The sequence below is a fragment of the Alligator sinensis genome, unplaced genomic scaffold, assembly GCF_000455745.1.
Source record: "Alligator sinensis unplaced genomic scaffold, ASM45574v1 scaffold707_1, whole genome shotgun sequence".
Classification (NCBI taxonomy): domain Eukaryota; kingdom Metazoa; phylum Chordata; order Crocodylia; family Alligatoridae; genus Alligator; species Alligator sinensis.
In genome coordinates, this window is record NW_005842065.1 from 720,409 (window position 1) to 744,040 (window position 23,632).

The window sequence follows — 23,632 nt, forward strand, 5'->3', positions numbered from 1 at the left end:
GTGGGGGCATCTACTTCTGGGTCTAATGTCCCCTGGGGTTGCCATTCTCTAGGTCAGAAAGGAAGCCAGAGGCCCTTGCCCTTGACAAGTTTCTCCAGAGGAAGGAAGCCAGAAGCCCCAGCCAGTGTCTCCATTATGAAGCTCCTGCAGCTCCCACAGGCACTGCTGCCCCGGCTGCTTCTGCTCTTGGCCTTTACCCTTCTGCTTCTTCTCCTCATCTGGGTCCAGGTGCCCACCCTGGGCACCCTCAGGCTGCCAGTACCTGTTGGAGCGCCACGAAGCCTCATCACTTTCCAGTGGGAGGAGTTGGATGCGGGGAATCCTTCCATCCTGGAAGAGACCAGAGGCAACCAGAATGTCACCCCCACACCCCCACCAGCACCCACACCCACACCCCCACCGGCACCCACACCCACCCGGCACCCACTGCAGCCGCCTTACCCCTACCCCTACCGCTTCCTCCTCAACGCGCCCCACAAATGCAAAGGAGAGGCCCCCTTTCTGGTGATGCTTGTGGTGTCAGAGCCGAGGGATGTGACCAGGCGCCATGCTATCCGTTGCACCTGGGGCAACGAGAGCGCTGTGCCGGGTGTCTCAATACGGCGCCTCTTTTTGCTGGGGAAGCCTTCCCCATGGTCTGCTCCCCTGAGACAGGCACTGGCCCAGGAGAGCATGGCCCATGGAGACTTGCTGCAGCAGGATTTCCTGGATACCTACAACAACCTGACGCTGAAGACGCTGATGGGGCTGGAGTGGGTGGCACGGTACTGCCCCAGCGCCCACTATGTCTTCAAGGCCGACAGCGATGTCTTCATCAATGTGGGCTACCTGGTGCATCGGGTGCTCCGGCCCCAGTGCCCACCCCGGCCGAACTTCGCCACAGGTTACATATACCGTAACACAGGCCCCATCCGGTGGCAGAATAGCAAGTGGTATGTGCCCCCTGAGTTGTACCCCAACACCACTTACCCTCCCTACTGTGGGGGCCCCGGTTACGTGCTCTCTGGGGACCTGGCCGTCAAGGTGTTTGCTGTCGCCCAGACCCTGCAGACTGTGAACATGGAGGATGTGTTTGTGGGGCTGTGCCTACATGCTCTGGGCATCCCTGTGACCGACAGTTCCTGGGGTCTGTTCAACATGTACAAGGTGGAGTACGAGCCCTGCCACTTCGCCAAGCTGGTGCTGTCCCACCACTATGACCCTGAGGAGCTGCTGAGGGTCTGGAAGGACTTCCAGGTGGCTGCTGCAGCCTGTCCCAGCTAGGGTAAGGTGGGGGGCAAGACTCTGCACAGACTGAGCCACACAATTGAGTTGGCCAGCAGCTTATGCCAACATACACAGACTGCCCCCCACCAAATACCCCCCATGCCCAGAACGGGCACACAGCACATGCCCTTCCCCAGCATAAAGATAGGCGGGGATAAGTGTGTCTGTGGCTTCTCCCAGGGCAGCTGCATGGTCAGACTGATCTCTGCATTTAATGGCAAGGAGCTGAGGGGAGACAGGGGGCAGGACAGGTCAGACTGGATAGGCCTTGACTCCATGTCCTTCCCCACAGCCTCCATGGAGAGAGGCAGGCCTGGGACCTGGCTACTGTTGGGACCAAAGGCTTTAGGCCTGGGTTTTGACCTTTGTGCTTAGCTTAAGCAGCATGCTTAGCTTGAATTGTGGTCAAGACTTGCACCTGGTGAAAAAGACCAGATAGAAAAATACTGTTCCTGACTTGAAATTAATCTGGAAGTTGGCTAACTAAATTGAATGAATACAGCCTGGGCAGAAGAAGAACAGTCAGAGCAAAGCCTACCCCCACCTAAGAATGAAAAGATTACCTCAGAATAGAAAATTCCAGTTAAGGGTAACCATATTTGGCAATCAGAAGCAAAATTATTAATAATGCATTAGGAGGAAGGCTTAAGCTAATTTTATTTATTAAAAATTATATAGTATATAAAGAGAGGTGAGAGAGTGTGCCCTCTGAGCCTCCTCCTGAAAGGTCCAATCACCGACCCAAGATTCAAAACTCAGGCAAAGGAGTTGGAAACCACAGATAGGACTGTCCTTTGGGTGGGGAGGGGAGGGAAGTGGGGGGTGCGAATCAGGGCAACTGCCTTGGGCTGCGCTCTGGGGCCCCCCGCCCCTTTTAGTGTTAAAGGGGCCTTGCACAGGCTGATTTGCCCCAGGCCGCGTGCCCTGCTACAGTAGTCTCTGACCATGGACAAGACTTCACAGCCTGATCAATGAGTGACGTCATGTTCATTAGATTTTGGGGTGGTGAGGCATGTTGTATTGCTTTTGATTAACTACAGTAATAGAACTGTAACTGCTAATGGCTTAATACATTTGTTATTGGTTAAGGAGTAACCATGTTCTAGTCTTGGAATTAACACCTGGTGCAAGGCCCAAAATAACGTTACTGGACGTAACACTACGCCCAGGCCTGACCCTGCTTGGACATTCCCATGCACTTTAGATGCCTCCTGCAAGGAGGGCCGGATTAATGCATAGGCAAACTAGTGACATGCCTAGGACCCTAATTGAAGAGGAGGCCCAGTTGTGCTTATTTTACGTATTATAATTATTGAGTGAAAAAAAGTAATATAAATATACAGTATTAAGTAGGGGCCAATGAGTTTGTTTGCCTAGGGCCCTCTAAAGGGTTAATCCGGCCCTGCCTGTAAGCTACTGTGGGTCCATCCTGGATCCTGCAGGGCAGGGGGATGTTTTAGAGCCCTGGATATAAAAGGATATGAATTGCAACTGCTTGAAAAGTGCCTCTGTCCTGCACATGTATGTACACATGCGTGTACACCCTCACTGCACTGGACTGCCTGGCTTCAGCCTCTTGGACTCAGCTGGGGCAAAGATAACTCCTGATGCCCCTCTAGCCCCCATCCCTGCCAGAAGCCTGGTGCTAGGCGTGGGCTCCCTTTATGGCCAAGGGAGTTTTCCATCCTTCCCATCATCCGCATCTCCGGACTGCAGGGTGTCGAGGGCCCCCACCCCTCTCACCTGCATCAAGCCCCTGGGGGAGTATGAGGGCTGGGCTCTGTGCCCATGCACGGCAGAAAAGATCTGGGGCTAGGATCTAAGGCAGGGGAGGTGGGAGTTGTTACAGCCATGCAGGATAGCTCCTGTAGAGGGAGCATCCTTGCGGGGGGGTCTGTGCCCCCCCCCACCATAGCATGGGTTTGCAGGGGCCTGGAGGGGGAGAGCAGGGGATCAGGGGACACCTGCAGCCCAGGGCACTGAGAGAAGCTGCATTGGCAAGGTGCAGTCAACCTTGTGCTACCATCAGGCCCGTCTGCACAGACAGCCTGGTGGTGGCTGCCCCCAGTAGCTTCTTTGTGTAACAACCCTGCAGGTTCTCTGCAGGTTGGAACACCAGTTGCAGGGGTCAACCGGAGGGGGGATGATGATTTGGAGGGTGACACCAGGAAATGCCAGGTGCTTGGGAAATTTTGCAACACGTCTAAGCACTTGAGAAGAGCAACACTGAGCCCACAGGACTTAAAATAAAGATCCAAGTTGCTGCAGCCCAAACAGAGGCTCTCTTATCACAGGGCTCTGTGCGCGGAACATGGGGGGCAGTGGCTGAAACCACAGCATGTGATTTAAAAGCAGGCAGCATGGAGGGAGTCAGATTTCCAGTCTGCGAAACAGCAGAAGAAAGAATTGACCATGGATACACAGCTGATAATGGCAGGTACGGATGGGACAATGAAGGTAAAACATTTCCCGTTACTACTGAGATAAAGGGAGTGCCTGGAGACCAACTTTCAACAAACATGTTTTTCTCCAAGAGGCTCAAGACATTAGAGCAACCGATGAAGGCTTTGGATGAGTCCTGTGATCCCAGAAAAAGGAGCCTGTGGAAAGATATATAAGACACTATTTTTTTTTCAACCTAGAATCAGGATCCAGAAGGAGGAATAGATAATTATGTGACAGAGCTGAAAACATTGGCATCCACATGTAATTTTGGAAACATAACAGATTCCCTTATTAGAGACAGAATTATCTGTGGGCCATCTGGGCCTAAAATGAGGGAGAGATTGCTGAAAGTATTATGAAAGTATATTCATGCCCCTTTGTAAATCCATGGTGTGTCCACACCTTAAGTACCTTGCCCAGTTCTGGTCCCCATGCCTCCAAAAGGATACAGAAGAGCTAGAGAAAGGCAGAGGCGTGGAGGGGCTTCCCAATGAGGAGAGACTAACAAAGCCAGGTCTGTTCAGTTGAGAAAAGAGATGCTTGGGGGGGGGGACATGAGAAGGATTTACAAGAAACTAAATGGTGAAGGTAAAGTCAATAGGGACTTATTATTGACTAGCTCTCATCAGGAAAGAACTAGAGGTTACAAAATGAAACCACCAGATAGTAAGTTTAAAAGGAGCACAAGGCAGTTCTTTTTCACCTAGTGTGTTATTAAAGTGGGGAACTCGTTGCCGTCAGATGCAGTGGAAACTAAAGAGTTCAGCCAGATTCATGAAGGAATTGGACATGTTCTTGGAGGAAAGGGGCATCAGTAGCTATTGAGCATGGGAATGAGGGGCACAGCCTCTGATTCAGAATTTCCCAGACCTTAAATGCTGGAGGCTACAAGGGAGCAAAACCCTGATTATGCCCAGTGAACTCTTCCTTTCAGCTTCTGCTCTCTGCTGCTGTGTGACACAGGAGACTGGGCACAATAAATGTATGGTCTGACCCAGTAAATGGCAGTTCTTATGTTTTTATGTGAGACGCCAATCTGATTCTGGACAAATGCCTCCAAATTTCAAGGGCAGCCAAATTATCTTAACAAGAGACTCGGAACAATTGCTGGTGCAGAACAGGGTCAATTTAAAGGGGATCCGGGAGACAGAATGAAGGCAGGCCTACAGAGGATGCAGTCCAATGTTGGTACTATGGGAAGCAGCAGAAAAGCCAGCTAGAGAAATGCTCACTGGATGGGCAAAGATGCCTGGGCCATGGGAAACAGAGTCATTTTGTGCCTCACTGCTGCAGCAACCCCGAGAGAAATCAAGCTGCGATATATGCTACAGCAGAGGACAGTGACATTGCTGATAATGAGGCTAACAAAGTCTTCTCAGTAATCCAGCTCTGAACATACATGTGCTCCAGAAGGAAGTTGTCATATGGCCATCTGGATATTTGCAGCTCTGTTAATGAAGCAGCAACCAGTCTGATTCCAGCTTCCCCGCAAAGCTACTACACAGCAACAGAAGATTGGAGAGGTGGGAGCAGATGCTGGCAGTGGGCAATAAAACAGCTCTGCACCCAGTAGGTGAATGCAGCCTAGCAATGCAACATCCAGGAATTAATTGTGGCCGATGCTGAAGACTACTGTTGGGTGTCACCCTCCAAATCATTCCCCCCTCCCCTCCTCCTTGGAAGCAGGCTGTAACACACAGGAGGCTGCGGCCTGAGCAGTGGGCGAGCTATGGGAGACCTTGAGGTCTCTCTCAGACTGATGCTCATGTTTTGCATGAGACAGCATCTGATGATGAATACCTCACTGTTGGGCTGCTACTCGGGAAAACGGTGAGCTTATAACTGAGAGAATACAGTAAGGTCATGGAAGGCAGCAGTTTGCCAGAGTTGCCCGACACAATGTTTCTATAGGGAAAAATTGTCCTAGCATAGTGGTGTAGCAGCACAGGGCATGCCAAGGATGATCTTTGCCAGGGTGAAATGTGGTAGCATAATTTCATGATGCTTCTAGAGGGAGATATACGGTAATGGGCGCTGTAAGGATCAATGGAGGAGATCAACTGGGGTGACTTCTACACGAATACATATGGTAAAATGGGCTTCACCGCCCAGGGCGCTCACCCTCGGATGGTGTAGGAGCGGGAAGTGGAACAAAAGGACCAATCAGATTATGCAATACGATGATTGACAAGTCAGTCCCCTTTTTTTCTTGAAAGCCCTGCCTCTCCCAGTGATTGGGTGTTGTGGTCGAGTGGCAGAACCTTAGACCAATGAAAGTGCGCGAAGGAGAGGTTGACGTGATGGCGTGCCCCGCTTTGCGCTTTCGAGCTATGACCGACAGGCAGATCCTCTAATGAGAAAGCAAAATAAAGCTTCGGGGCGGGAGAGAGGCCGAACCACCGAGGGCCTCCATTGGTTGGAGGAACGGAGTGATAAGTCAAGCGACCAATGAAAGTACGGAGAATAGGCGTGGCGTCCCAACCCCGCTCCCTCCTATTGATTGACAGGGAATTCCGCCTCCCGATTGGCTGCCGGTCCAGAGTGACAGCCCTTCTGGCCAGTGGAAAGCGTACCTTCAGGGAGGGGGCGGGGCGAAGAGCTGGGGGCGTAGCCAGAGCCGGATGAGGAGAGTCTGAGGGGAAGTTTGTCCGACGCCGCCGCCGGGGGCCGTTTGAGAAGCCGCCGCCGCCGCCCGGAAAGCGGGAGCCTTTGCCCCGCCGCCGCCATGGGGAACCGGGGGATGGAGGAGCTGATCCCCCTGGTGAACAAACTGCAGGACGCGTTCAGCTCCATCGGGCAGAGCTGCCACCTCGACCTGCCGCAGATCGCCGTGGTGGGCGGCCAGAGTGCCGGCAAGAGCTCCGTGCTCGAGAACTTCGTCGGCCGGTGAGTCCCGGGGGGAAGGGCTCCAGGCCGAGATACGCAAACGGCGTAGCTCTGCCCCCTTTTCTCCAGCTTTGCCGCGGAGCCGGAGTTCGCGTAAACTCGCTTGGTGAATACCGGGGGCGCGGCAGCGCTGTTGGCGTAAGTCGGCGCCACTAGAACGTCCGGTGCGGCCGCTCCCGGCGTACCGCGGCCCGGGAATCCCTCCCTGTGGCCGTAAACTAAGCGCGTAACTTCTTCACCCCTTGCCTTCCGCGGGGAGTCCGGCCGGCTTTGTGAATAGCGCCGCCGGGGGCTTTGTGCCGATGGCGTTAGCGGCGCCCCTCTCGCTGGGGACCCTGCGTACTTGGCGTAAGGGCGCTGGTAATCCTGGGCCCCTTCGTCGCTTGCCGGGGGTGGGACAGTTAACGCCAGTGGTGTAGTGGTGGTTTTAGGAGAGGCACAGGCTGGCGCTGGTGTAGAGCAGCCTCTGTTCTCCCCCACCCCAGATCTGGCTGCAGCAGCACAGGCCTGCTGTACATGCCCCTCACAAACCTGTGGGCATTTCCCTTGGGGTCCAGGGAGTCTCTTGATGCTGCCCCTAGCCCCCTTTCCTCCCCAGTGTCTCCCCTGTGGTACAGTAAGGGGAGCTGCTTCTGACTGCCATTTACCATCCCAGCAGAAGGCAGTCTTTCCTGTGGGGCTGCTGTGGGTTCAGGTCTTTTCACATTCAAGTTAACTGGGGCAGAATTGGGGCCAGTCACTGCACTGGAGCATTCAGGTGGTGTTGTGATGAAAGGCACTGGCAATGTGGGATGTCAGCAGCTGGGTGGGAGGGTTACTCTGGTACATCTGCCTTCATGCATTACCCCTGTGGTCTCCCCAGGCACTGCTGTTCATGCCCGATGTAGAGGCTTGGCTTCAGTCATCTGCATGGCACTAAACTCTGCTGCTGCTTTTGTGGGGAACTGGGATCTCTGCAACACCCTGTCTCGGGCAGTGGGGGATACCAGCCACTGATACACACTGGAAAACCATGGTATGGGAAAGAGCAGAGCTCCACACTTTGTTACCCAAATGGGTTTGGCTGGTGTTTGTTATCAGCAATCTAAAAATAGCTGAGGTTGCTTGTTAATTGAGCCGTGTGTGTCGGTTGGTGGCCCAGGTTGTGTGTGTTTGTACCAGAGAGCTGGAGTTCTCCTGAAGTGTTACTCACTAGCTTCTCACTTGTTGATCTGCTTCAGCTCTGGATTCCTTTAATCATTACCTGGAAGACATTTGTGACCAGCACAGGGACCTCTGGGAGGGCTGGTGAGTGAGGCCTAAGAAAGGCAGAGGCTTATTGGCCCAGGTGCGACTCCTAATAAGAGGGCTGGAGAAGCAAGAACCTGTTTTTCAAACGCTGCCCCAGCTGATAAGCAGTGTGACCATATTCACTTACTCAGGTTGTGCTTGGACTGGCTTTTCCAGCAATGTTTCTGGCCTTGCCTTATTGTTACCCTTGCAGAAATTACCCCAGACAGCTGAGGAGGAGGAGCCTTATGTGGTGTACAAACATGCTGTATAGGGGTCCTACCGTTGATTTAGGTGGTATATGATAACGGTCAGGATGATTTGGGCAAGGAGAATGGTGTTGTGGTAGCCACTGCAACTGTTATTGCTCGTAGCGTTGGGGGTAGGTGACCTAATGTCCCTGTCACAGCCTGCCCCTGGGCTACAAACATTGTAGCCTAGGTCTGCTCCCTGCCCTTGGTAATGGCAAGGTCCTTCAGCCTGTCAGGCCCAGAAGCCCGTCTGCTTAGATATGGGCTTACAAGGGCACTGCCCTGCTGACTTCATGAGCACGTATGCTTGGAGGTTTCCCATTCTCCCGGTCAGCTCATCTAGGATGGCCGTTTCCTCGCCATCTGTGACACCAGAGAAACAAATACCAGTTTCAGCAAAGGGAACCTTGCCCCAAGATCCTAACGCATCCCCTTGCTTCTTTGTTCATGGCAGCCCAAGCCAGCCCCGTTGCAGCTTCTTTGTGTCGCAAGGTTTTGTGGTAGTGTCAGGCCTGGTTTATGCAATGGATGTAGTCCTGTGTTGTGTCTGCTCCTCCTCCTCCCCCGCCCCGCCCTGATTTATTAAAGGCTGGGGGTGAGGAATGGGACAACATGGTTAAAAAGGCCTTTTTGCTTTACCAGAGGTATGTTCCAGTTCAGGCTGGCAGTGGAGGGCTCATACTTAGTGCATGTGCTGTGATCTGTGGGGCTCCCACAGTGGGTTTGGTTGTGGACAGGGGTCTTGGTTTTTGTTCCTGCTCTTCTGAGTGCTGTGTGACTGGGGACCTGTTGCTTCTCTCTCTTTGCCTTATCACATTCAGGACAGTTAGATACTAAGTTCACAGGTGATGGGTGTAGAAGGGGCTGTCAGTCAAGGATTGGGCTCTGCAGCAACACTTAAAGACATGCACCAAACTGATTTCTCACACGGCAGGGGTCTCTTGTCTTGTGAGACAGACACATGGCTATATTAGGCTTGTCAGCTCTTTGGAACATCTCATGCAGATTGTGTGAGACAAACTATAATACTAATCTCTTGCTGTCACCTCAACTCAGCACTAGTTTCTGCCTAGGGTTATCTCTGCTGACAAGCTAAAATGACTGTAATTTGGTCCTGCTGCTTCCTGCTTTCCTTCACTGGAACACATACCTTCCTCTGTCCAAAAAAGCCATTTTTGCTGGACTTGGATTAAGCCCTCTTCTTGGATTCCTTCACCTTTTCATCACCATGATCTCATATGGATCAGTTTGGGGAGGAAAGGGGCAGCCAGAAGGCTTGCTTGAGATCCCTCTGCTCTGGCATCTCCTGCAGTGAAGCATTTTCTCTTACTTAAAATTTTCTGAGCCAAGTTCGGGCTTTGGGGGCCTGGAGTGTGATGCAGTGTCTGACACAGCTTGTTGGCGCTGTGATGCTCACGTGGGTTAACCCGTGCTAGGGGCTAACTCTTGCAAAGAGGGTGGTGTTTGCAAGGCTGGGCTGGCCTCTGGCCCTGTTTCTATTCCTCTATTTTTAATTTTTTTTAAAGACCACTTGAAACCTAATTTGTAAAACAAGGCTTGCATCTGGCTGCAACCCTGTGCCAAGTTTCTCCACTCTGAATCAAAATGGTCAAGTTATTACCCCTCAAAAATAGCTGGCAGTGGGGAATTTTGGCAGCCCCTAATTATAATGAAAGGGCACAGTCAGCACTGTAATTAAAAAGCTTTTGTTTCAGAAGCTTTTAAGCCTTCATCAGGAGGATTTTAATAAGGGGTTAACTGAAATCCATAGAATTGCTTCAGTGCATATCTGAATAGGACGATTTTACATAAGACTACATTTATGCATTTTTATTTTTCTTCTGCAACCTGGAATCTTCCACTTGTATCTTGTGGCACTAACTTTGTTCTCCTGCAATGCCCTTGTGTTAATAATTGAGGAAAATTATGTGCGTGTTGAATTCTGCCTTCGCTCCATGGGTTTCAGCAATCCTCATCCAGAAGAAGAACTCCTATTGTGTGTCAGTAGTAATCATAAGAGGAAGAGGATAGTGGTGCTAAAGTGTCTGGGAATTAAATAACAGGGGAAATCAGTTAGTTTCTCCACACCCTTCATAGCCACCATACATGGTAGCAATAAAGAAGGGTGAATGGCCCTGAAGCAGCTAATTGCTTACTCCAGTTGTTGGCTATTTAGGGCAGGGACCCATGTGGTTTATCTCTGCCCAGCATTTATTGCTCTAGCAGTACATAAAAACATAAAACCTGCCATTTCCTGGGTCACACTAGGTCTACCTTGCCCAGTTTCTTGTGTCACACTGGGGCAGAGAGTGGCTGTTGAGGAGAGTGAACTGGGTTTGACCAGGGTTTTTTCCACACCCTGTTCTTTTCTCACTTGCAGCCTCAAGAATTTAAGGTCCAGGAAGGTCCAATCCAGAGGCCGTGCCCCTCACTCCCATGCTCAATAGCTACCGATGCCCCTTTCCTCCAAGAATGTGTCCAATCCATTTTTAATTTGGCTAAACTCAGGTTCCACTACATCTGGTGGCAACAAGTTCCCCACTTTAGTGACACACTGGGTGAAAAAGAGCAGTCTTGTGTTGGCTTTAAACATGTGCTACCTATTAGTTTCATGTTTTGACCCCAAGTTCTTGTTTTGTGAGAGATGGTCCATAAGAAATCCCGGTTGACTTCCACTTCACCACTTAGTATTTTGTAAACCCTTCTCATGTGCCCCCTCATGTGTCTCTTTTTCTAAACTGAACAGATCTGTCCTTGTTAGTCTGACCTCATAGGGAAGCCCCTCCATACCACTCATTATCCTTGCTGCCCTTCTCTAGACTGTCTCTAGTTCTATCACATTTTTGAGGTGTGACAACCAGAACTGGGCATAAGATTCAAGGTGTGGATGCACCAGGGATCCTTAAAGGGGCATCATGATGCTTTTGGTGACAGCTGTATGCATGCATGTCCAAGTTTCAGGTCTCTGACTGCAGCTGCCTGCCCTGTGGGAAGGGATCCAGTGTGTGGCTCTTACTGCATTTCTCCAGTACACGGAGCCGAACTGTAGAAGGTTTAGCGTTGCCCAGAAATCTGAACAGCAAAGCACCCTCTCCCTTGTGCCATATGCTGGGTTTGAGTTCAGCTTACCCAGATGAACTCTCAAAAGGTTTTGGAAGGAGGAGCCCTTCATGGAAATGGCCTCTGGGTGTCACTTCCCTGTGAATGTTTGCAGAAAGTTCCCCGGCTGCCTGAAAACAAAGCAGTGAATTGGACCCAGTGGCTTCATACTAATCAGGCTTGTTTGGAGTTGCCTGAAGGGTCAAATGTGAATGTAGAGAATATTTCCACCCCACCCCTCACCCCTTCTGTCTCCATTTCAGTGTTTGCCCCCCCCAGTCTTTTGCAGTAATAGCTAATGTTACCACTGGACTCAGATGCTGGTAGTACAGGCAAAAGTTCTTACTTTCAACTGGCTTTTGATCAAGTTTCCTTCTAACAAATCTCAGAATCAAAGAAAATCAGGGTTGGAAGGGCCCTCAAGAGGTCATCTAGTCCAACCCCCTGCTCAAAGCCAGGACCACCCCCAATTGTATCTTAGCCAAGGTTTTGTCTAGCCAAGTCTTAAAAACCTCTGAGGATGGAGAATCCACAACCTCTCTGGGTAACCTGCTCTCTAGTGCTTTACTGTTCTTCAGGTGAGTTTTTCTTAATATCTAACCTAAACTTCCTTGCTGCAACTTGAGACCATTTCTCTTTGTCCTGCTTCATTTAGGGTAGTGGTGAAACTAAACTGGAGCTGTGATTTTTTTTTTTTTTTTTTTTTTTTTTTTCCCCCAGATGTGGAAGAAGCAAGATTTTTGGGGGGCAGTATCTTTTATTAGGGCTAACTGCATTGTTTGGGATAGACATAGCTAGGCTTTTAAGTATCACAGCACCCTTCCTTAAACCTCAGGTACTAAGGTAACTGTGATTGAGTTGGTTCAATAAAAGGTATCACCCCCAAGAATTCCTGCATCCCTTCCTAGACCTTCAATGTTGGAGGCTGCAAATGAGAAACAAACAATTGGGGTGAAAAAAAAACCTGGTCAGACCCAGTTCATGCTCCCTTTCAGCATCCACTATCTTCCCCTGTGTGATACAGGAGACTGGGCAAGATGTACCTATGTTCTGAACCAGTAAATGGCAACTCTGATGCGAGTTTCCGTCTTTCATGATGCCTGGAGATGCTGATGACCTCTGCTTATTAAAAGAAGTAATTTATACTGAGAAATCACCCTTGAGGATTAGGTTTGACCTTTACTGTGGGTCTCACTTAGTTATGATTAGAGCTGATGAACTAGAGGGATTGGAGTGTGGATGGAAATGACCTCAGAGGAAGGGCCATGTTAACAGTCTGTCAAATGCAAGATGCAGGACCAGATAGAGGAGTGAGGTTCTCTGGTGATAGGCTCCATCCCAGACCTGTCCCATTTGGAGCTGTCCTGTAGGTGGTTAGATGCAGAGAATGGGCAGGACCACAACCCTTGAGTCTCTTGACAAAGCTGTCAGTCCAGAGCAACACTGGCAAAGGTGATGTTCCAGGTTTCCTTCACCACCGTGGTGGCAGGATGTTCCCAAGCTCTGATGGCAGCAGGTCTCTGCTGCTTCCTGCTCAGAAACAAATCCAATTTAAACAAGCTTGTTGAGAGTCCGGCTCTCGAGGTAAATGCAGCCGCAGACTCAGGATGAGCTCGTGTTGGTCAGAAATGACTTAGCAGGTAGCTAACGGGGAGGCAAAGGAAGTGGGTTGCATTGCTTATTGTGGGCTTTCTATGTGTTGGGTGGGATGCAGTTTGGAGCAGGGGTCCTGGTCAGACAAGCCCTGGGGTCCTCTCTGCATGAGACATTGAGCTTCAGCCTACTCATGGCGACAACAGCTACTTGACTTTCAGCGCATCCCTTTGCATCTCTTCAGATGTGAGGGCTGTCATGAAGCACTGTGGACTTCGCAGGCAAGCTTTACTGTCTTGCTTCTCAGCTGAAGGGCCTTTCCCAGGGAGAAGTGCAAAGGGAGAGAGCTCATCCTGGTGACATCCTTGTGAACAGTCTATTGACTCATCCCTCTGTGAAGCCCTTGTCATGTCAGTGCAGATGTGCTAAAGGCTCTGTGTCTCTCTCCCCACACCCCAGCGCGCCACAGCCCTTGCTGCAGCATCCTCATAAGTAGGAAACGTAAAAGACGTTTCAGTTGACATCAAATTCACCCATTGACTTGTCGTGGGGCCTTGGCTTGCTGGGAGCTGGGTACACAATGGCGCCATTGTGATGCATGCCGTTGGGAGGCCCAGCCTTTGACATTGGGTTCCTCAACTCCCTTGTCAATGGGGACATTGTGACTTGTTGGTAACATGTTATCAAGGCTGTTGGGGGTTGTAAATAAAACCAACTGTGAACTTGGGGAAGGCGGCAGATCTGAGGTTTCTCAGCATTTTCCCTGTGTCCAGCCTTGATGGAAAGCTGCAGCCTCGGGGTTCTTGAATAGTGCTGCATTCCCTCCCCACATTAGGCCTTGTATTTTGCTCTCCTGCATGGTAAAATAGCCACATGGGGCTGTGACTAGCTTTGAAGAGAGCAGAGGGGGCAAAAGTACAGTACAAAGCTGAATAATTTCACTGTGGGCACGTGACATGCAATCAGTCAAGGGGAAAAGAGCTTTTGTTCCTTCCCTCTGCCCTAGTCCTCAGTGAATTAAAATCCACTGCTTTCAGTTCACAGTGCTTTAACTTCAGAACAAAGCACTCTGCAGTGCCCTGGCTCCTGTTCCACTGTATTCTCTGTTGTGTTTTGGAGGCTTCTGGTGTCTCACATTTTTCCTAACTACATGGACTGGGCAGCACCTGTCCGCACACTCTGCACTCAGCACTCCAGCCTCAAGCAAATAGTACGAATAAATGAGACCTCCAGGAAGAAGGCAATAGCACATTTCAGTCCCCCCCTATTTGCTGGGAAGCTGCTCTTTTGAGGAGGTGGGGGGTGGGGGGGGCTACTGTCTGCTGGTACATAGTTTGCTGAAAGCCGGCCCAGAGATCTGGTTCAAACCTAGTCACCTATGTCAGAGTTGATGCAATGGAAATTCAGAAGGCAAGAGGAGCCAGTTGGAGAGTGGCATCAAATGAGCCAACGGTGGGCTTAGGTGCTTGGAGAAGTATCATTTAGTTGAGCAGCATGTCCCTGATAGAGCCTGGAGCTGGTTGAGTGCAGGGAGGGCAAATTCAGGGGTGAGGAGAGGCTGTGCTGGCCATGTGAGCCATACTGAAGCCTGAGCTCTTTGGGGCAGCCTGCTGGGCTGGTGTGGTAAAAACCTGCCTGCCTGTGTGCCCACTGCTATGAGACGGGGGTGATGCAGCCAGCATCCCTGGTCTGGCTGAGCAGGTGCCCACATACAGCTGAGCAACCAGGGACAGCCTTTGACCAAGTCAGCTCTGGATTTGTCTGGAGTTGCCTTCTGTCTCCTCTGGGTGGAAGGCCTAGACAGGCCAACCCTGTGTCAGCCTGCCCCTCTGTTAGCTCCCCATAGCAGGTGGAAGCCGTCCGTATGCACAGTGCATGGTACCTTGCAGGGATTGGGGCCCTCTGGGCAGGATTTGATGAGGGAAATGTCATCTCTTTTGGGGAGGAAGTGGTGACAGAGGTGAGCCGGCTCATTTAAAGCTGTGCAGCAAGTGTGTGTGTCTGTGTGTGTAGTAGAAATCTGGGCTATTTGGTGTGGGAAGGATCTGGCTGTAGGAGGAAGGGCAGGAGCTGACTTGGCTTTGAGGGAGCTGCCAAGATAAGCAGCGCTATGGGTTCAAACAGCCATGTGAAACCAGTGCAGGAGGCCTGAGCCTGAGAGGGCACACATCTGGAGTTGGGCTCCTGCAAGCCAGGGATCAGAGACCTCAAGGGCAGGTGCTTGTTGTAGCATGCAGCCCTCTGCCCTTGTCACCTGGCTCGGTGATCGAGAGCCCGTCGTCAGGCCTGTGTAGTTTCAGTGAGGCCAGGGGAGCACCAGGATCCACTTCCCCAGCCCTTCCCCCTCCCTCCATGGCTGGGATACAGCCTTGCTCAATTCACTGGCAGAGCCCTTTCGACACTAGCAGATCTCTTGTGAGCAGAAGGGGCCTTGGCCATGCCCGTGTCTCTTCTGCTTCCATTGCTTTGGGGATAAGAGGCCTCCTATTAGGGCTGCCAGCAAGATAAGCCTGCCTGACCCCAACGGAACATGGCAACGCCCTTGGGTTGTGTCACTCCCACACTTGGCAGCTGTGGGTGCTGCTGGAAGAGACCTGGCTTTTCTGCCTCACAAAGGTCAACCTGTGGCCCCTGCCTGCATAGGTGCATTCATGCCACTAAACAAGAGGCAATTTTTATGGAGAGGTGGCAGTGTCCTCTGTCCCATGGAGTCCCCTCAAAGCAGCCAGCTGTCCTGCATTCTTAGGGCATGACTAGGCTGTGCTCCTTTCTGACCTGGAAACTTTCTTGGGGAACAGGTTTGTGCTGTCTAGCCTTATTCCTCTGCCCTTGTAAAATGAAGGTGTGTGGGTCACTTTCATGCCCCTGGTTCCTGCCTTGCTGCATGGCCGCTGAGCAGTGAGCTCTTGGCTGCTTGTTCAGCTAGGTGAAATCCAGCGGGAGGTTAGATGGGAACTCTGGGCTACATTGCTTCCCATGCAGCAGGCAAAGGCTGTCAGTGCTCATACTAGCACAGCACTGTCCAGAATGATGTAGCTTGGCATATTGGGTGTTTGCAGGTCTTTGCAGCTGGAAAGAATAAAGTATGCATCGAGGGCTGTAATGGGGAGTTGGCAGTCCAGCTGCAGTGCCAAGCAAGTGTGGAAGGGACTGCCCAGATTACAAAGCTTTTCTCTGTTATCTGTGTTAAGACACTGGGCAAATGAGGAAATAGGTTGTTCCCAGGAGATGAGACCCTCCTCCCTGAAACCTGTGTGCTGAGGCAGTGACCCCACTGGCTTGTGGCAGGGACAGAGCTGCAGCTAAAGGCCTCTTGCTGCTATGGGCTGTTGTGAACGACCTGGACTGGGCCCGAGTGCTGGCTTCAGTGGAGTTGATCCTGCACACCTTGGCCTTTCAAGCGGTGTCTGTTTGCTGGCCAGAAGCCTGGGTTAGGGCATCCCCAGAGGGCAGGGCCAGGCAGGTGAGCTGGTACCCCTGAGCATTGTTCTTTGCAACCCATGATGCCCATAGCAGCTCTGGGAACAGGCTGTGGAGATGCTAAATGCCTGTAGAGGGAACTGGCACTGGTGGGAGCATCGGGTAGGCCACAAGGCCCTGATGACTCCAGCGTCAGGGTGTGTGATAGGTGTGCAGTATTTAGAGATGAGACAATGATCCCAGATGCCTCTGGTAAGAGAAGTGGGCAGCAAGACTAAGAGCAGGGCCTGCCAGATGCGTTCATGTCTTACTGTGCTGTCTTGCAACAGGGCACAAAGAGTGGGTTTTAATGACCCTGAGGTGGGGGCAGGGGTAAGGCCTCTCAGGAATGTTTGCACATGAGTCTCATCATGTGCATCTAGCCAAGAACCAGAGAGCTGCAGTCATGGTGTGTTACCGGGACTCGGTGTGGGAGCAGGGAGGATGGTGAGAGGAAGTCTCACTGAAGTTAGGTTGGTCTGTTTCACTGTCTAAAATGCTTCCTTGTCCTGCTGGCTCCTGTGTTCTCCAGCTGGGGAGAACTGTTCCTGATGCTTACGTTATGGATTCCTCACTCTGTCGCCCTGACCCTGTTATGGCCAGGGGAAGGTGCTGGCTTCAGACTCCCCCTGCCTGCCAGAGCCATGAATGGGCCTAAGCAGGCACTGCTATGCCATGAGTGCCTAGAACCACCCACAGTAGACATAGGCCTAGACTGGTCTTGCCTCCACTGATATGGGTGTCAATCCCAGTGGTAGCCCGGGATTCGGGCATGAGGTGCACATTTGGGGGCTCAGGTCAACTTAGTCCAGCCTATTGCTGCCTCCACTGGTGTTTGCGCTCAGCCTGCAGCAGTGTGACAGGGCACACTGGTCTAACTCGAGTCTGTGAAAGTACCAGGTCCAGCTTTACAGACTTGCTAACTAGCAGCATTGAGCACGAATCTTATCTAGGGAAAAAACCAAGGGAGGGGTGAAATTGGGCAGTGTTGGGCATGCTAAACATGGCAGTAGCTCTGTGCCCCTGCCTGTCCCACTGGAACTCCTTCCCAGTGTGTCTTTATCCCTCTTGCACTCTGGGCATGGACATGCACCATTACTATGGGATAGTAGTTTACCATTGACTTCCCTCCATAGTGAGGATGATTACCTGCCCTCAGCAGATGCTATTGCAGTGTTTGGTGGCTGGGGGACTGGGTTGCAGTAAGCCAGTGGTGTTCAACCCCTGTCCCGTGAGCCATATCCGACCTTTGGGATTCCTTGTATATCCAGAAACTTGAGATTGGTGGCAGTGTTAATTGTCACTCCCTGTCTCCTAAATTTTCAGACCTGTATGGGGAGACCAGTAGGCTAGATGGCACCCACAGATTTCATGGACATTCGGGCTGGAAGGGACCCCGAAGGAACATTGAGTCCAGCCCCCTGCCCCAGGGGCAGGAAGTCAGCAGTGATCATAGGATCCAGGCAAGAAAAACATCCAAATGTGTCTTGAAGGCGTTCAAAGTGGGTGCTTGAACCACCTCTGGCGGCAGCCTATGTCAAATCTTGGGGGCTCGGACAGTAAAGAAGTTCTTCCTTATGTCCAGCCTGAATTGGTTGTGGCGGACTTTGTGACCGTTCGATGTTGTCATCCATTGGGGCCCTCTGGTGAACAGAAGTTCCCCCAGATCCTGGTGAGCACCCCTGATAAACTTATAGGTGGCCACCAGATCACCCCTGAGCCTGTGCTTTTCCAGGCTGAAGAGTCTCATGGCTCTGTCTTTCATCATAAGGTCTGTTTTCCTGACCTCTGATCATGCACATGGCTCTCCTCTGCACTCTCTCAAGCTTCTCCGCATCCTTTTTGTATTGCGGAGCCCAAAACTGGACACAGTACTCCAGCTGCGGCCTCACCAAAGCCGAGTACAATGGGAGAATGATGTCCTGGGATTTTCTTGAGAAGCATCTATGGATGCAAGCCAGTGTTTTGCTTGCTTTACTAGCTGCAGCATCATATTGAAGGCTTATGTTCATCTTGTGGTCAGTCATTACCCCCAAGTCCCTTTCATCTGTAGTGCTGGCCCATGGGTTGCTAAGTACCATAGGTATATAAGCTGTATACCGGGGGGGGAGGGGCTTTCCTTCATGGAATCATGGAGCTGCCAGGCTGGAAGTGACCTCCCGAGGTCATATTGAGTGAATCCCCCTGCCTGAGGCAGGATCAGCCCTGTCCAAGCCACCTCAGGCAAGTCCATTATCTAAACTCTTTCTAAAACTACCATCAGCCCTGATGCAACATCAGACATCACACCCAACCCTGCCACAGGGAAAGCAGGGGGACCATGACAGCCAACATCCCCCTGCTGTAAAAGGTTGGTAATGTGCACTTAAGAGATTCCAGGTAGAGGTTGTTCCCCCTGCTACAGAGGAAGGCAAACCCTTCCCCCCCCAGTCTGTACCAATCTGATCAGGGGGCAACATTCCTTTCTCACTCCCAGTGCCACATTGGTTTGACCCCTGAGCAGAGGGGCAAGACCGTCTAGACCAGTAGTTTTCAGCCTTTTTTTTCATTTGCGGACCTCTTCAGAAATTTCAAATGGAGGTGTGGACCTCTTTGAATTGTAAGTGGGTATTCACACACTTCAATCGTAGTCATCTTTGGCAGACCCCTTGGACGTAGTCTGCAGACTCTCAGGGATCTGCAGACCACAGGTTGAAAACTACTGCTTTAAACTGTCTGGGTTTGAGTCCCAGCAGGATCATTGGCACAGCCCAGTCACCATCCCCATTCTGGGCTGCAGCCAAACCCAGTGCCTCTGAGGAAGGCTTAAAAACGTCCTGATGCATGTAACAGAAAGGGGGTAGGGAGCAGCTAGAGCAGCATGAAGTGTCATGTGTGTCCCTGCCCGCTTTACTGCAGAGATCAGTTAATTCACTCCTTTAGTGAAGGTGTCATGTTTTGAAGGCTGCTTGGGATCGGGGGCAGCCTCTAGCTCTTTTATACAGCACCTAGGATGTCGGCCTTGGCCATTGCATCACTCTGGTCCCAGTGAGCGTGTGAAGAGACTTCCAGTCCCTTCCAGCTGGCCGCTCTCTCCACCTTGTTTTAAACAGAATGGAATCGCAAGTGCCAGACAGAAAAGAGCCACTTGGCAAACCTGCGTTTCTGTCCCCCACACTCCTCTCCCCCTCCTGCTCTGACCAGCGGCACTTTCCAGTTCCTGTTGCTGGAGTGAGAACTATGGCAGACCAGGGTGGATGGTCCCCACTGAAGCCTTGTGGCACAGATTCACAGAAGTTTAGGGCTGGAAGGGACCTTGTGAAATCATCGGTTCCAGCCCCTCTGCTCTGGGCAGGAAAGACTGCTGGGGTCAAATAACCCCAGCAGGGTGTGCATCCAGTCTCCTTTTGAGGATCTCCAGGATAGGTGCCTGCACCACCCCCTCTGGGAGTATTCCAGAGTCTAGTTACACAAACCATGAAGAAGTTTTTCCTTGCATCCAGTCTGAAACCTTCTAGGAGTTTGACTGTTGCTCCTGGTTTTCCCCTGGCCACTTTGGTGAATAGTTGCTTGCCTAGCCCCTGATATATTTATAAACTGCCACCAAATCCCCTGAAGTCTTCGCTTTTTTTCTAGGCTGAGCAGTGCCATATCTGTCAGCCTTTCCTTGTATGGCTTGCTCTTCGGGTCTCTGATCATACAAGTGGCTCTTCTCTGGACTCTCTTAAGCTTCTCCAAATCCTTCTTGAATGTCAGTGCAGTTCCATTTCCCCCTTGATGTCAGTACAGTTCCATTTCCGGGCAGAAGAATCCAGCACAGAGGTCTCGCACAATGGCACCGCACACTTGCATTCGCATCCAGTGGGGCGGGGGGATGAGTCACTTGGAGCCATGAGGAGCTGCGCCAGCTCTTTGTCTCACTCTGCGGTTTGTAGGAAACCCAGTCCTATTGGGAAGGGCTCATAACAATGGCCTGTGTGTGGCTTTGAAGAGGAAGAAACTCTGTCCCCTCACATTGTCTCTTTCTTTTGAAGTAGGCCACTTGGGTGGGTGCTTTATTTCCAAAACAGCCTTTCATTGGCCAAGGGTTGTTTCTAAACTCAGTAACTGAGACCTTCCTGCCCTCCCCAGATGCTGCCCCAAGGTAGAGGCAGGGGTGGGGTTCGGGAGGAATGACATCTTTGGGGTCCAGACAGAGCAGTGATTGCCAGTGCATCAGGGCTGCAAATGTCATGCGTGCTAGAAGACCTCAGTGATCATGGAGGAGTCTGTCTCCAGTGAGCATTTTGTCCCTGGCCCTTGGGGTCTGGGCTTTTCCTTCTTCACCAGTCCTAGCTGGAGGCTGAAATAAGGGATGCAAGGGGTGAAGGCTTAGGGAGATCTGAGTCCTGTGCTAGCCTCTGCTGCATGCTCCCTGTGTGCCTTTGTATAAGATGTTTGCCTCTGGTTCCTCTGTAGAAAGGGTGATGCTACAGTCCCTTCCACCTACCATGGCTCTAACTGGCTTCTTTCTGCTCAGCCAGACAGGGCATGAAGCATCTGTCCTGAAGCAGGAGTATCTGGATGTGACCATCATGGAGTACAAGGTTCTTACATGTGTGACCCTCCATGCTTGAGCATTGGCCCCCTTTGTGCTTCCAAGTAACCCCCTTCTCTCCCTTCTTGCAGAGATTTCCTTCCCCGGGGCTCTGGCATCGTTACCCGACGGCCTCTCATCCTCCAGCTCATCTTCTCCAAGACAGGTACGTGGTTTGTGTGGCACTGTGCTGGGCTGGGTTCCTGGTCAGACCCAGTTCACTCTCCCTTCCGATACTTGCTCTCTGCTGCCGTGTGACACAGGAGACTGGACAAGATGAACCTGGGGTCTGACCCAGGAAATGGCAATTCATATGTGGAGCCTATGAACTGTGCCACGGCTCTGGAAAGCAGAAGAGTGGGAAGGAAGGCTGATCTTCTCTCACATTGAAGATCAGCTGCCAGTGCAGATGGAGGGGTGGACACCAGAGCACAAGGCTGCTCCAGGGAGGTCATTGTCTGTCCGTCAGCAGTAAGCTTTAAGCAGGGCTTTCCAGGATCCTACTGATCTCGGCAAATGGAGCAGATCCCATCTTTGTGACAGGAACACAGTGCCATGCAGAGCCTGGCTATGAAACCTACCCTGGCTGCAGCCTTATCTTCCCACAATTTGGTCCCGTGTGCCCAAGTAAGCGAGAAACCAGGCCTGGCATTGCTACTAGCTATGGCAAGCATGCAGATGCCGAGTGCCATCCCCCTCCCTTCCTCCCACCACAGCACCTGATTCTGGGTTGACTGCTCTGGTTACATTCCTTTGAATGAAATATGTAGGAGTTTTGTGCAGCCGGTTTCCTGGCCTGGCCTGGCCTGCCATAGCTGGATGCAAGGCATCAGATACCTAATGGTTCAAATCCCCTGTGTCCTGAGAACTTCCTCTGGGTTTTAGAGGTGGGGAGGGTGAGGGGGGTAACTGTAGACCTGCTAGTACAGGCTTGTCTCTGCCCCTTGCTCTCCCCCACCCCCCATGCTGAACAATGAGGGGTTGGGGCTCTTGCCTTTTGAGGCCTTAGTCCTATTGATTTGTAGATGAGGTGGCTTCAAGCAGCAAGCCCAGCACACTCCTGTATTGGAAAATTCCAGCAACCTGGAGTGCTGTTGCTACTGAAGTGAGTGTTTGGGCGGGGGAAGGGTGGCATCTAAGAGGGGTGAGCACTGCAGCATCCAAAATGCATGAGGAGCTTGGAAAGCTCACATTGGGTGGTTCCATTTGTTAGTCATGATGGCAACAAGGTGCCTTGCTTGATGGGTGCTTGTCACTTGAGAGGGTGGGAGGACATGAGGGGGCAGGGAGTATGATGTGCGCCTCATGCCTGCTCACTCAGGGATGGAAATGGGCCTCTCTTCCCATTCCCAGCTCAGCACAGCCTCTCCTGGCAAGCTGCTGCCTGCTTCCAGCTTTGGCTATAGCTTCACCAGAGGGGTAGAAGTGGGATTTGTCGGCAAAGGGGCTGTGGGAAGTCACAGGGCTCTTCTTGTAGCCAGTTCCTTCTGACCATCTGAGAGCACTGGTAGCCAGGATCTTTGAAGCATCTGCAGCTGCTGCTTAACTGCTCTAGTGCATCTGTGACACCAAGTTTCCAATGATGATTGTGGCATCTTCAGGCACTGGGGACTCTCCATCCCCAGAGATCTGTGGGCAGCCTGGGTTAGGAGTCTCAATGCATCTGACACTGCTGGGGGGTGGGAGGTGGGGGAGAGGGTCAGTGCAGGGTCTTGCTTAAAGACCACATGTTGGGATGGCTTGGAGCCTGTTTGAATGTGGGGGGAGGCTCCCTCGGTTTTCAGCAGGCATTGGAACAGGACTGCTCCAACTGACTAAGCAAGGAGCCGGTCAGACTGGCCCAACTCTGACTGCTTTCCTGCCTGGCAGCCAGCAGCTCCTGTGAATGCATGGCTTGAATCTTTCAGGCATGACCCTGGGCATCTTCCTGTTCAGAGGATTGTGGGCAGGCTGCTGTAATTGCAGAAGCAGGTGCAAAGCGGGGAAGGAGTCCAGCTGTCTGGACCAGCTGCTCAGGCCCAAGCCAGCACCTCTCTTCCTGCTGCCCCTCGGCTAGGAGCTGTGGGGTCCCTGCTTGAAGCTGTCTCCCACTGAGGGGCTCTGGAGGGCACGGTGCAGCTCACAGGGAAGAGCAGGGGAGTGGATGGGGTGAGAGCCACTGCTAGCAGATCCCTCCTGGCTTGATCTTTCCAGGCCCATCTGAGGGCAGTTGGGCTCATCCAAGGGCAATTGGAACCTGCTTTGCAGCTCCCAAAATGACCTGTAAACACAGGTGAGGCTTGGCTGGCTCCATCTGGGCACCTCTGAGGTGTGTAAATGGCTTGCATTGTCTTATCATTGGAGGCAGTGGGGCAGGGAGCAGGAACCTGGCTCTGGGGGTGATGAAACAAAGGCTCCTTAGCACAGAGCCTGCCCTTCCTGTTCCGTCTGTGACCCAGGTTCTCAGTGGTGAGTGTGGTTGGGTGCCTGGCACCTGGCTGCCATGGCAGTGACTGGGATTTGATCCCATCCAGTATCGAAGCATGGAGCATCTGCCTCAGATTGCCCAGCTGGTGCCCCTGCCATGCCCCAAAATGTCCCAGGTCCTAGGCAGGCCCAGATGCAGGCTTGCCTCAGCTGTGAGGAAGTCCAGCACTGCAGCCTGAGATAGCAGGCAAGCAGGGGAAGACAGACCGTCCCTACCTGAGCAGATGCCAGCACACCGGTGACAAGGCTGCCAGCCAGAATGTGTGTGAGGTGGAGCAGATGCCTGCTGGTGCTGGGGAAAGCTGTCCAGGCACCGGGGAGGTGGGGAGGAGGTGGGGGGGGT

At 52.0% G+C, this 23,632-nt stretch overlaps 2 protein-coding genes across 21 annotated transcripts in view; both read left to right on the forward strand.

Moving 5' to 3' along the window:
• Positions 1-135: 135 nt before the first annotated feature.
• LOC102372302 (beta-1,3-galactosyltransferase 2-like) lies at positions 136-1,263 on the forward strand. Its single transcript, XM_006023473.1, has one exon. It carries the CDS (start codon positions 136-138, stop codon positions 1,261-1,263), a length of 1,128 nt encoding a protein of 375 aa, XP_006023535.1.
• Positions 1,264-6,312: 5,049 nt separating this feature from the next.
• Positions 6,313-23,632, forward strand: part of DNM2 (dynamin 2) — a 53,166-nt gene continuing 35,846 nt past the window's right edge. For 16 of the 20 annotated variants that reach the window (XM_025203888.1, XM_025203882.1, XM_025203885.1 and 13 more), the window contains exons 1-2: positions 6,316-6,597; positions 20,916-20,989. In XM_025203888.1, the coding sequence (XP_025059673.1) occupies positions 6,437-6,597; positions 20,916-20,989 (235 nt within the window). In that variant the 5' untranslated portion in view covers positions 6,316-6,436. Of the gene's footprint in view, positions 6,598-20,915; positions 20,990-23,632 lie in introns of all 20 variants that reach the window. The other 4 variants (XR_003093992.1, XR_003093991.1, XR_003093993.1 and 1 more) reach the window with 2 other exon arrangements.

Bases quoted from the DNA above. Each gene is read 5' to 3' on its own strand.
- LOC102372302 (XM_006023473.1), top strand. From the start codon at position 136: ATGAAGCTCCTGCAGCTCCCACAGGCACTGCTGCCCCGGCTGCTTCTG.